Source organism: Sminthopsis crassicaudata, chromosome 3 (assembly GCF_048593235.1).
Source record: "Sminthopsis crassicaudata isolate SCR6 chromosome 3, ASM4859323v1, whole genome shotgun sequence".
Taxonomy (NCBI): Eukaryota; Metazoa; Chordata; class Mammalia; order Dasyuromorphia; family Dasyuridae; genus Sminthopsis; species Sminthopsis crassicaudata.
In genome coordinates, this window is record NC_133619.1 from 512234075 (window position 1) to 512247638 (window position 13564).

Here is a 13564-nt window from a genome sequence, read left to right on the forward strand (position 1 = left end):
AGGTGTTTTTTATTTTTTTTATTATTTATTAACTGGTTATTATTAGTTATTATTAGTCAATTGACTGACTCAGGATTCAAATGTGGAGTTTCCTGATTCTAAGCCCAACATTTTATCCACATCATCATCTAGCTACCTCATTTGGCCTTATCATCTATCACCTATCCAGTGAGATCATGGATAGAAAGGACTACATGGGTCTCTTATCATGAAGATGGTTTTTAAGGTTTATAGAAAATTTTTAGTTCTGTTTGGATTCAGCAAACTCCATGAAAGAAGCTGGGGATGCATTGACTTCCCTTGAGAGAGAGTTGGGAAGGGTATCATGTCAAGAATTTGGAAATTTGGGTTCTTGTTTCTTTTACTTTGACCTGGAAAAGCCATTTCCTTCCTAGGGACCTTGGGTTCTTGGTTAGTAAAAGCAGGAGATTGGACTTAATGACCCCTGTGGTCCCCACAAGCTCCAATGACTTGATATTTTAGTTAGTTATTAAGGAATGTTGACCCGGCTGAGCCTAGGAGTTAAGAGTAATGACCCCTATATCAACAGTATTTTAAGACTTAGAAAGCTCTGGTTTCCTAGTAACTCTGGGGGTAGGAAGTTTGTTTATTATTGTAAGCCCATTTGCAGATGAGAAAGTTCAGGTTCATAGAGGTTTTGTGATTTGCTCACATAGTCTCAGAGCTAGTAAATGTCAAGGCAGGATTCAAACCCCAGTGTCCTGACTTCAGGTCCAACCTGTATTTCACTATACTATGCTTCCTCAAGAATAATCTTCCCTTACCTGGAAAATCAGAGTTACTTGCATTCATATAGGGGAGTCCAGCCTTGCATTATAGTCTTTGATCCTCACAAAAGATGAGAGTATACAGACTTTGATTCTCCTTCTATGAAGGAGGAACCAAGACTCACAGCTCAAAGCCAGTCTCCTCTTTGTCTTACAACAGGCTGTCTTTCAAATGTGTAAAAATCTAGCTCCTTGTTCCCACAGCAAACCACATAAATGAGCTGTCAGAGTATGATTCCATTCCTATATTGCATACTTGCTCCTGATCGTTTTACGGCCCTTCTGCGTTAACTTGAAGAAAAAAAAGATCTGCTATTCTACGTTCTAAGAGCCCAGCCAACTCTGACATTGTTTCCAAGGGCCCTCCTGGCTCTGACCTCCTCTGTTCTAGGGGCCCTCCCAGGTCTGACATCCTGTGTTCTAAAGGCCCTCCTGGCTCTGACATCCTGTGTTCTAAAGGCCCTCCTGGCTCTGACATCCTGTGTTCTAAAGGCCCTCCCAGGTCTGACCTCCTGTGTTCTAGGGGCCCTCCCGGCTCTGACATCCTGTGTTCTAAGGGCCCTCCCAGCTCTGACATCCTGTGTTCTAAAGGCCCTCCTGGCTCTGACATCCTGTATTCTAAGAGCCCTCCCGGCTCTGACATCCTGTGTTCTAAAGGCCCTCCTGGCTCTGACATCCTGTATTCTAAGAGCCCTCCCGGCTCTGACATCCTGTGTTCTAAGGGCCCTCTTGGCTCTGACACTCTGTGTTCTAAGGGCCCTCCCGGCTCTGACATCCTGTATTCTAAGAGCCCTCCCGGCTCTGACATCCTGTGTTCTAAGGGCCCTTCTCGGCTCTGACATCCTGGGTTCTAAGAGCCCTCTTGGCTCTGACACTCTGTGTTCTAAGGGCCCTCCCAGCTCTGACACTCTGTGTTCTAAGGGCCCTCCCGGCTCTGACATCCTGTGTTCTAAGGGCCTTCCCGGCTCTGACATCCTGTGTTCTAAGGGCCCTTCCCGGCTCTGACGTTCTGTGTTCTATGTTCTAGGGTCCCTTCTAACTCTGTTATTTTCTATTCTAAGCTTTCTTCAAGCTGACATTTTATGTTCCACATTTTAAGGTCCTTTCCAGCTCTGATATTCTATGGTCTAAATAAAAAAAAAAAAATTGCCAAGTGTCCCCATCCAAATTTGTGGTTTCTTCTCATCCAAGGGGCAGCTTACAGGTGTGAAATTATGGTGTGTGCGGGCATGAGCTGTGTGTATACAGAGTGATCTATTTCACCAGTCTGGGACGTGCTGAGGAGGGCAGAACCAGGGAATATTTAGATTGGTAAAGTTTCCGAGGCTGGGAGAGGCCGTGCTCAGCAGTTTTCACCTCTCTCTTTTCCCAAGGTTCTGGAATAGTTCTTTAAGCAAAGCCACCACAGTCTCCTCACCCAGACGCCTTCCTGGCACCCACAGACCCTCCAGATCTGGGGGGACTCAGCACAAGGGCCGGCTGTGTGCACGCCAGTGGGCCGCCCATTCTGGAAGGGCAGAACTGTGGCACGACTCGGCCCTCAGGCTGCAGTGAAGTCAAGGGGTCTGAAAGTAGGTCACTCTTCAAGGCTGTCCCTGCTCCCGGCTCAGTGGGCATTTTGGGACACCTTGGGAGAGGAGACAGGGAAAAGATTACTGCACTGGGAATCAAAATAGCTGCATGCCTCCTCTCCCCACTCCAACCCAGGAAATAGATAACCAAAGAGAAGGGCCAACAGAGCTGAAAGCCTTGGACTGTGGATTATACCACCTGGGAGACTCAGTATCTACTTTATCACTGGCGTTCTATGTGCCTTCATTTTTACAGAGGATGGAAGGAAGGAAGGAAGGAAGGAAGGAAGGAAGGAAGGAAGGAAGGAAAGGAGAAAGAAAAAAAAGAAAGAAGGAAGGAAGGAGAAAGAAAAAAAAGAAAGAAGGAAGGAAGAGAGGGAAGGAAGGAAGAAAGAAAGAAGAAAGAAAAAAGAGAAGGAAGGAAGGAAGAAGAGAAAAAAGGGAAGGAAGGAAGGAAGGGAGGGAAGGAAGGGAGGAAGGAAGGGAGGAAGGAAGAAAGAAAGAAAGAAAAAAGGGAAGGAAGGAAAGGAGGCAGGGAAGAAAGAAGAAGGGAGGGAAGAAAATATTTATTAAGTGCCTATCATGTACTAGGTACTATGCTAAACACTTTACAAATATCTCAGTTAATCCCTATTATGCCACTGAGAGATTATTATTTCCCTCATTTTACATTTGAGGAAACTGAAGCAGATAGCAGTTAAATGACTTGTTTAGGGTCACACAGCTAATACATTTTGAATGTGGATCTTGCTGACAGCTAGCCACTGTTCCACCCAAATGTATCTAAGGGGTGGCCAGGTAGAAATGATAGCTGTCATCAAGTATGTGGAGTGCTACTAACTGTTTATGTGGCCAGGTAAGTCACTTCACCTCAGTGGGCCATAATTACTCAACTGGAAAAATGACTAGCCTGGACCAGAGGGACTCAGAGGTCCCTTTCAGCTTCCAGTCTATGATGCTTTAAATAAACATCTGTGTGTGTGTGTGTGTGTGTGTGTGTGTACAATCATGGTCCAACATAGGGGTCCCTAACCCAAAATATAAAAAATTGTTTGTTTTTTTTTTTTTTTTTAATAGTTTGATAACTTCAGTGATTGGCTTCCTTCATCACCCATAAAAACATTCTTCTGAGAAAGGATCCATAGGTTTCTTCAGATTGACAAAGGGGCCCAGGACACCAAAAAAGTTAAGGACTTTGTGGAGAAAATGTTGGGCTAAGGAATGGAGAATTGCAGTTCTAGCAATTTCTAGACATAAGATCTTAATAAGATACTGAATTTTGTACCTGTTTCCTTATCTGTAAATCTCAGATATTAATACTTGCAATACAAATACTACTTCTTATTGTTGTTTTAAAGATAAAGCTTCCAGTTCCTTTGAGTACTATAAAATGAGTTAGTATTATTAGAACAGATGAAACAAAGTGGGGATCCTCTGTCTGAAGAAGAGAAGAGTGGAAGGAGGAGAGGCTGAATTACTGTTGAGGTATCAGGCATGTGTTGTGGTGTCAGCACCCAGAAACGTACCTGGTACCTCAGTTCTGTGGCCTTCAGAGACAGTGGGAGTCGTTTTGATGATGAAGATTGACCACTATTCTCAGTTTCCTGAGATGGGCATAATTATAGCATAAGGTACCCTGAGTAGACAGAAGGTAGAACTTCCTAGCCTCTCAGTTTGGCGGTACTACATTTTGGTGTCCTGGCCCCTTTAGTGCTCTAGGAAGGCCTATGGACTTATTCTCAGAATTGGGGTTTTAGATAAATGAAGGAAATGCTAAATTTCAGTTAGAGGCAAGTACAAGTTAAAATGTTATTCCCCCAACTTCATCCAAGTTCATGATTCTCCTTAAATATTTCTCTAGATACCCTCACTCTAGAGACTAGAAGCTCCTTACAGAAAGCAGCTTTTTATTTTTGTCTTTGAATCTTCAGCACTGAGTATGGGTCCTAGCGTATAAAGGGCGCTTAGTAAATGCATGTTATTTGAACGATTATTGGAATGATTGAACATGGTAGCATCCTCTTCATTAGAGGCCTTTGTTAAGAATGGGACAGGGGACTGGGGCTGGGCAGGGAATCCCATTGGTTTAGAACTGAATTATGGTTAGAGGGATGTTTGAGGAAAATCCATAGTCAATCCATAGTCTCCAAACTTCCTTTTCATCTTCAAAATTAAGTGTTATTTGGACAAGAAAAGACTCCTGCCTTCTCTATAGCTTTCTGGGGCTCACCGAGAGATGGGTCTCTCCATCAGTTGGTCAGACAGTCAGTCACATAATTTTATTAAGCACTTACCATGTGGCTTGCTCTGGGATAAGCACTAGTAACACAAAGAAAGGCTAAAACATGGTCTCTTCCTCAAGGAGCTCACATTTTAGTGGAGGAGACAACACACAAATAATTGTACATATAAGAGAAATACAGAATAAATGGAAAGTAATTTTAGAAGGTGGGGGTGGGGGTTGGGGAATTGGGAAAGTCCTCCTAGGATCTGAGAGAAGCTAAGGAAGCCATAGCCAGAGGTGGAGCCAGGGGGCTTTCCAGGCACAAGGCAGAGCAGTGCTAAGTCGTGCACGGGCAAATGGAGTATTGTGTTCAAGGAGCAGCAAGAAGGCCACGGGAGCTAGATCAGGAGAGTGCATGAAGAGAAATAAAGTGTACAGTAGATAGTGGATGGGGCCTGGAGTCAGGAAGACCTGAGATTACAAAATCCCAGACATTTACTGACTGAGTGATTCTGGGCAAGTCACTTAACACTATTTGGCTCAGTTTTTTATCTGTAAAATGAGCTAGAGAAGGAAAAGGCAAGTATTAATATCTACCAAGAAAATCTCCAGTGGGGTCACGAAGAGTTAGACAAGACTGGAAAACAACGGAACAACAAAGAGAACAGTGTCTGTTCTCTGCTTAGAGAAGGTGTCCTTTAAGGGCAGAGGCCACATGTCCATTGTGGGATCCCTGAAGGTAAGGGCAGTGTCTCCATGACTACTTAGTGACTGATTGCTTGGCTGACATTTTGGGGTTCACTTTAAGGGGCCACCTTTCTGCTCAGCTAAGTTACTAGATGCCTCCATGCCCATGGAATGCTTAGAAGTAGAATCCAGACCATCTGCAGAGAAACAAGCTGGGCTGGGCCCTGGGCAGAAGGTTCTCTTCCATCCCTTGGTTCTGGGCTGGCAGCTGAGGAGGCTTATGAATGGTTATTTCTGTGTATGCTACAGGGACGGGAAGGAAACGTTGAGCACTGATGCATGGGGGGAAGGCAGAATCCAAAGGGCTTGGCTGGCAAGGGAAGAAGGGGCGGGCAGGCAGCGGAGGATGAAGGGCTTGCTGGGGTCAACTAAACAATGGAGAATAATAATGATGACGATGATCATAGCTGACATTTCTACAATGCTTCAATGTTCCCCAAGTACGTTTCATCTCTCAGTGCTTTTTGATCCTCACTACAACCCTGCCGAGGTGGGTAATGTCAGCATTATCACTCCTGTTTTACTGACAAAGAAACAGAAGGTCAGGGCAGTGACGCGACTTGCTTAGGATCATACAGCCAGTCAGTCAGCATAGTTGGGATTCAAGCCTGGTACATAAGCATGTCAGAAGTGGGAGCAACCTTTTCATTTTCCAGATAAGGAGGCTCCTAGCAGTCAAGTGATGAGTTACAAGTCATCGAGGTAATAGGAAACAAAGCTAGGGCTTCTACTCCAGCTTCAGGGCTCCTACTCTAAGGCCCTAACCTGGTCACAATAATCCTGATAATTGTGAAGCTAATAACAGCTAGCATTTGTGCAGCACCTACTATGTGCCAGGCACTTGTTAAGTGCTTTATAAATATTATTTCATTTTATTATTTTATTATAATAATTCTGGGAGGTAAGTGCTATCATTATTTCCATTTTACAGGTGAGGAAACTGAGGCTAAATGACGTGCCCATAGGGATAAATGACTTGGGTAGCTTGGTGACTCAAAGGATAGAGTGTAGGTCCTAGAGTCAGGAGGACCCAAGTTCAAATCCAAGCTCAGACACTTACCAGCTGTGTGACCCTGGGCAAGTCACTTAACCCTGCTTTGCCTCAGTTTTCTCATCTGTAAAATGAGCTGGAGAAAGAAATGGCCAACCACACTTATCTTTGCTAAGAAAACCCCAAAATGGGGTCACAAAGACTCAGATATGACTAAAAGCACCTGAAGCAAGGAACTGAGACTGGATTTGAATTTAGGACTTTCTGATGGCGGACCTAGTGATCTGTCCCCTGAATCACCTAGTCGCCTTGATTTTCTCAAAGCTTATTACTGGGCCTCTCAGTGCATGGTTCTTGATTAACAGGGTTGCACAGCCTGGAGGACGGAGGTTTCTCTGCTGTCCACACTCCAACAAGAACTCACACAACAGGGGTGAGCATGTGGGAGCAGAGAATGGGGAGAGAAAACAATAAACACTCTCCCTTCCAGAGCACTTAATAGTACAAAATTATCTTCGTTTGTCACCTCTGTTGAATAAGCAGTATCATGATCATTATCTTCTTTTTGCAAAGGAGAAAAATAACATCCAGAGAGATTACAGTGATTTGCTTTCAGTCACACAGCTTCCAGATGTCAAACTCATGTCTGGGGTTTTCTTCCATATGCTGTACTTCTTGGGGACCGAGCCAAGGTGTTGCCTGAGCTTCCCCAGGTTCCCTCAGAAATAACAATAAGCCAGTCCCCTAAAAGGATTCTGGAGTAACAGAACCTATAAAAAGATGGAGTGGAGGAACTGTCTAGTGAAGGAAAATTTGGGAAGATTTCAGGAATGGTCTGGCTTACATGGGTAAAAGGTGAGCCTGGCCCAGTGCAGGCAGTGTCCGGGCCAGCTGGCAGGAGGCTCCACAGCACAGAGAAGCAACCAAGGGCTCTTGGTCCTGACTCAGCAGTCCAGTGGCACAGTAGCCCCAGCAAAGAGAAGGTAAATTGGGCGCCCCCAAACCTTGGCACAACAGTTGTGACTAGGGTTGTCCCAGTGCAGTGGGCAAGCCAAGACCCTTGGAGGCCCTGCTGTGGAAAGTCAGTGACCCACCTCCACTTCACAACAAAGGAAATTTGGGACAATGCTCCTAGAGCAGAGCTCAACTTTAAAAGTCACAAAACAGGCTAAAAACCGAGCAAAAAGATCCCTGACCATAGAAAGCTACTATGGCAAAAGAAAAGATGAAACAAACCCAGAAGAGGGCAATAATGTTAAAATGCCTACATGCAAAGTCTCAAAGGGAATGGATTGGTCTCAATCCCAAAAGGTCTTGGAAGAGCTCAAAAAGGATTTAAAAATCAAATAAGAGAGATAGAAGAAACATTGCAAAAAGAAATCAAAGGTATGCGAGAGGGAGTCAAGACTTTGAAAAAGGACAAAAAGTGAAGAAAACAATTCCTTAAAAAATACAATTGGTCAAGTAGGGAAAAATCCACTAAAGAAAATATAGTATTGCCTAAATGGAAAAGGAAGTACAAAAGATAACTGAAGAAAACAAGTCCTTAAAATAAGAATTAGGCAAATGGAAACTAATGACTACAAGCTATCAAGAATTAGTTAAACAGAATCAAGAGAATAAAAAAATTAGAAAAAGGGGGAAGCAGTAGTTAGAGGCAAAACACTGGTGGAGAGAGACAGGGTGAAATAAGACAGAAAAGTATAAATAGGGAAAAATAGGATGGAGGGAAATATACAGTTAGTAATCACAACTATGAATGTGAATGGGATGAACTCTCCATAAAATGGAATAGCAGAGGGGATTAAAAACCAGAACCCTACAATATGTTATTTACAGGAAACACATTTGAAGCAGAGAGATACCCACAGTATAAAGGTAAAAGGCTGGAGCAACATATATTATGCATCAGATGAAGTAAAAAACAAAAAAACAAAAACAGGGGAAGCAATCCTAATCTCAGGCAAAGCAAAAGCAAAACCATATCTAATTAAAAGAGATAAAGATGGAAACTACATCTTGCTAAAAAAAAAAAAAAAAGTACCATAGCCAGTGCAGTAATATCAACACCAAATATATTTGCACCAAGTGGCAAAGCATCCAAATTCTTAGAGAAATTAAATGAATTACAGAAGGAAATGGATAGTAAAACTGTTTTTGTGAGGGCTCAACTTCCCTCTCCCAGAACTAGATAAATCTAAACACAAACACACACACGCACACACACACACACAAAATAATAAACTTAAAATGCCCAATTAAATACCAAGTTAGAAATTCTGAAAATCAAAGATTAATGACTCAAAAGTAAGAAAATTATTGAACTAATAAAATTAAGAGCTGGTTTTGTGAAAAAAAATAAAAAAGATAAACCTTTGATTAATTTGATTTTTTTTAAAAGAAAGAAAAAAAAATTACCAGTACCCAAAATGAAAAGGATGAATTCATCACCAATGAAGAGGAAATTAAAGCAATAATTAAGAGCTATTTTGTCCAACTGTATGCCAATAAATCTGACAATCTAATCAAAATGGATGAATATTTACAAAAAACATAAATTGCCCAGATTAATAGAAGAGGAAATAAAATACTTAAATAACATAAAAAGAAATTGAAAAGCCATTAACGAATTCCTTAAGAAAAAATTTCCAGGGCCAAACAGGTGAATTCTACTGAACATTTTAGTGAAGAAGGCATCCTAGATAACTGAAGAAGGAATTCATTTTATGACACAGATATGGTGTTGATATCTAAATCAGGAAGAGCCAAAGAGAGAAAGAAAATTACAGGCCATTTTCCCTAATGAATATTAATGCAAACATTTTAAATAAGATATAAGAAAAGAGATAACAGCAATTTATCATGAGGATAATATACAACGATCAGGTGGGATTTATACCAGGAATGTAGAAATGGTTCTATATTAGGAAAACTATCAATAAAATTGATTACATCAATAACAAAACTATAAGAAATCATATGATTATCTCAATAGATGAAGAAAAAACCTTTGACAAAATTCAATACCCATTCTTATTTTTAATAGGAATATTAACAATAGAGACCATAGGAATAAGTGGAGTTTTCCTTAAAATGATAAGCAGTATCCACCTAAAACCATTGGTAAGCATTATATGTAATGGGGATAAGCTAGAAACTTTCCTAATAAGATCAGGACTGAAATAAGGATGCAATTTATCACCATTGTTATTCAATATTGTACTAGAAATATTGGATTTAACAATTAGAGAAGAAAAAGAAATGGAATGAATGAGAATGGGCAGTGAGGAAACCAAATATCATTCTTTTCAGATGATATGATGGTATACTTAGAGAATCCTAGAGAATCAACTAAAAAGCTGCTTGAAGCAATGAACAATTTTAGTAAAGTTGCAAAATATAAAATAAACCCAGATAAATCATTAGCAACAAAATACAGCAATAAGAGATAAAGAGATTCCATTTAAGATAACTGTAGACAACATAAAATATTTGGGAGTCTACCTACCAAGACAAACCCAGGAATTATATGAATGCAATTACAAAATATTTTTTAAAGAAATAAAATAATTCCAAAAAAGGGGGCCGAGGCATATTAAATCTAAAACTATATTTAAAAGCACCAATGAGCAAAACTATTTGGTATTGACTAAGAAATAGAATAGTGGACAGGAGGGATAGATGAGGTACATAAGACTCAGTAGTAAATAACTATAGTAATTTACTTCTTTGGGGGGAAAAATAGATTCCAGCTTCTGGGATAATAATTCACTATTTGACAAAACAAACAAACAAACAAAAACAACTGCTCAGAAAACTGAAAAAATAGTATGGCAGAAACTAGGGATAGACCCAACTCACATCATATATCAAGAGAAGTTCAAATGGATACATGCTTTAGACATAAAAAAATCATATAATAAGCAAATTAGGAGAGAAAGGAATGGTTTTCCTGTCAGATCTATGAAGAAGGAAAGAATTTATGACCAAATAAAAGACAAAGAAAATTATGAAATACAAAATGGATAATTTTGATTACAATAAATTGAAAAGGTTTTGCACAAACAAAATCAATGCAACCAAGATTATAAGAAAGGTAGAAAGCTGGGAAACAATTTTACAATCAGTGCTTCTGATAAAAGTCTCATTTTTCAAATGGAAAAGCCATATTTATAAGAATATAAGTTATTCTCCAATTGATAAATGGTAAAAGAAAATGAACAAGCAGTTTTCAGATGAAGAAATTAAAGCCATCTATAGTCATATGAAAAAAATGCTAGAGAAATGCAAATTACAACAATCTCTGTGTGCATCTCTGTCTCTGTCTCCCTGTCTCTGTTTCTTTTTATCCGTCTCTTTTTGTTTCTGTCTCTCTGTCTCTGTCATCTCTCTCTCTCAGCATCAGGGTTAATTGATTTGTCCAAGGTCACACAGCTAGTAAAAACATTTATGAGGTACCACCTCATATCTATAAGATTGGCTAATATGACAGAAAAGGAAAATGATAAATGTTGGAAGGGATATGGGAAAACTTGGACACAAATACATTATTGGTAGAGTTGTGAATGGATCCAACCATTCTGGAGAGCAATGTGGAACTATGATCAAAGAGCTATAAAACTGTACATATCTTTTGGTCTACCACTACCATTACTGGGGCTATATTCCAAAACAATCATAAAAAAAGGAAAATGACTTATTGTACATAAATATTTATAGTAGCTGTTTTGTGTTGGTAAAGAATTGGAAATCGAGGGGAATGTCCATCAATTGTGGAATGAGTAAACAAATTGTGGTATATGAATATAGTGGAATACTATTGCTCTTTATAAAATGTTGAGCAGACAGACCTCAGAAAAACCTGGAAAGACTTACATGAAGTGACGCTGAGTGAAATAAGTAAAGCTAGAAGAACATTATACACAGTAACAGCAACATTGTACAGTTAGCTTTTTTCTCAGCCATACAATGAGCCAAGTCATTTCTAAAACACTCATGATGGAAAATGATATCCTCAATCAGAGAAAGAACTATGGAGAATGAAGGTAAATTGAAGCATATCATTTTTACTTCAAAATTTTTTATCATTTTTCCTTTTCTTCTTTTACAATATGACTAATGTGGAAATAAGTTTAACAAGATTATACATGTATAATCTATATAAGATTGCTTGCTGTCTTGGGGAGATTGAGGCAAGAGGGAGAGAAAAAATTGAAAATTCAAAACATTATAAAATGAATGTTGAAATTATCTTCACATGTAATTGGAAAAAATAAAATACTATGGGGGAGGAAGAAAAAATATACCCCACTGCTTTTGCAGGAAATAATAATAACTATCACTTGTATAGTGCTTAAGGTCTTCAAAATACTGTAGGTCAATTTCATCCTTTGATCCTCACAATACCCCTGGGAGATAGGTATCATTCCCTTTTTACAAATGAGGAAACTGAGGCCGAGAAACTAAGTGACTTGTACAGGTCAAACACAGCTGTTTGAGACCAGATCGAAACTAGAGACCTAGTTGTCTCTGTCCTCTGGTCTCTACATTACTCCTGACAAATGCCATTCCCTCCATCCCATCCTCCACTTTCCCATGCTAGGAAGGTTGCTGTTCTCCCCCACCCCATTATAGTTGCCTCTTTTTATCACCAGTGCCAAACACAGGACCTGACACAATAAATGTTTATTGATTGTTTGGAAGAGAACAAGGAGAAACTTACCGAACAGCTGCAAAAGACACACTGGTTGGTCTGACGGGAGGGAAAGAGCTCTTGGGTGGTGAATGTATCCCCCTGCTGGTAGGTGGTCCCATTGTATTGGCACGACTTCAGGGGGGCCCGGAGCCCCGATGGTGTGTGAGGTTCTTCAGGGAGATTACAGAAAAGAAGGGAAAGAAAACTGAAGGTTCTTTCCAATTTGAGACATTATCTAGTCATCCTAGAGAGCCCGCAGCTTTTGCTAGCTGGCATCTCTTTTCCTCTCAGCGTTCTCACATCGTCTAGGAGACCCAGATACACCAGAATTGGCCCTTTTCCATAGCTTCAGAGCCAGTTTGACTGCCCTTGCTCCCTTACAAAAACAAATCTCCCCTCACGATGCTGATATCCATGTGCTTATCTTATCTACCAATGCCTAATGAAAAGCTCCATCAAGATGGCAACATCCCTTAGCACCAAGCAAAGTGTTCTGCCACAGTAAGCCCTTAGTAAATGTTTGTTGAATGAAATAAATTTGAATAATAGTTCTCTCTCTGTCTCTCTTTCTCTTTCTCTCTCTCCCTCTCCCTCTCCCTCTTCCTCTCCCCCCATCGGGGTTTCTTGACTTGTCCAGGGTCATGCAGCTAGTAAGTATCAAGTGACTGAGGGATGATTTGAACTTGGATCTTCCTTTCTCCAGAGCTGCTGCTCTATCCACTGTGCCACCTACTTGCCCTTACAAAATACTTTTTCCACCACAGTCTGGAGGGGAAAGTATTGTGTACATTACCACCACCACCCAATTTTACAGATAAAGAATCTGAGGTTGGGTTTATATGACTTGCCCAAGCGAGAGCCATGATTTGGACCAAGCTTCTCCAGAATCCAAGTCCATCACCCTTTCTGTGATAATACAGGACTGCACAAAAAGTCACCTACCTGAGACTGCTGGAGTCTGTGTGTATGGAGTCCACATGCATGTTTATATTCCTCCTTCCCTGTATCCTTCAAATACTGGAAACAGCTCTCGTATCACCAGTATTTTTTTCTAGTGGCTTAACACTTCTAGTTCCCCAGTCAAGCCTCATATGACCTCATTTCATCATAGCTGATCCCCTCTGTGCATGCTCCATATTATCAATGACCTTCCTATAATGAGTCTAGAAATGAGCTTTAGATGTGTTCTGATAGTGGCACAGAACAGCAAGACTCCCACTCTGTTCTAAATGCTATGAATCCATTGATAGAGCCAAAGGGCATCTTAGTTTGAAGGGAGCTGCCACATAATGTTATTAATTCAGGACTTTTATCCCACCTCACTCACCCAGACTTTTTTCATAAGAATTAATCTTAAGTTACATCCCCAATTTTCTAATACTAGGACAGTGGATTAACTAAATCTACATGCTGAATTTTGGTCTTTCCTCCTCAAATCTGTATTGGAATATATGTCTAGGACCTTCAGAAAATGAATATCCTTGTTCTTCTAGCACAAGAATCTTCTCTTTAAGGAAAAGGAGCTTACATGTGCAATAATATTTGTAG

At 40.3% G+C, this 13564-nt stretch overlaps 1 protein-coding gene across 2 annotated transcripts in view; it reads right to left on the reverse strand.

Moving 5' to 3' along the window:
* The window catches only part of CHRDL2 (chordin like 2), a 78378-nt gene that overhangs the window by 28211 nt on the left and 36603 nt on the right, over positions 1-13564 (reverse strand). For both annotated transcript variants that reach the window (XM_074304067.1, XM_074304068.1), the window contains exon 4: positions 12044-12186. In XM_074304067.1, the coding sequence (XP_074160168.1) occupies positions 12044-12186 (143 nt within the window). The remainder of the gene's footprint in view (positions 1-12043; positions 12187-13564) is intronic.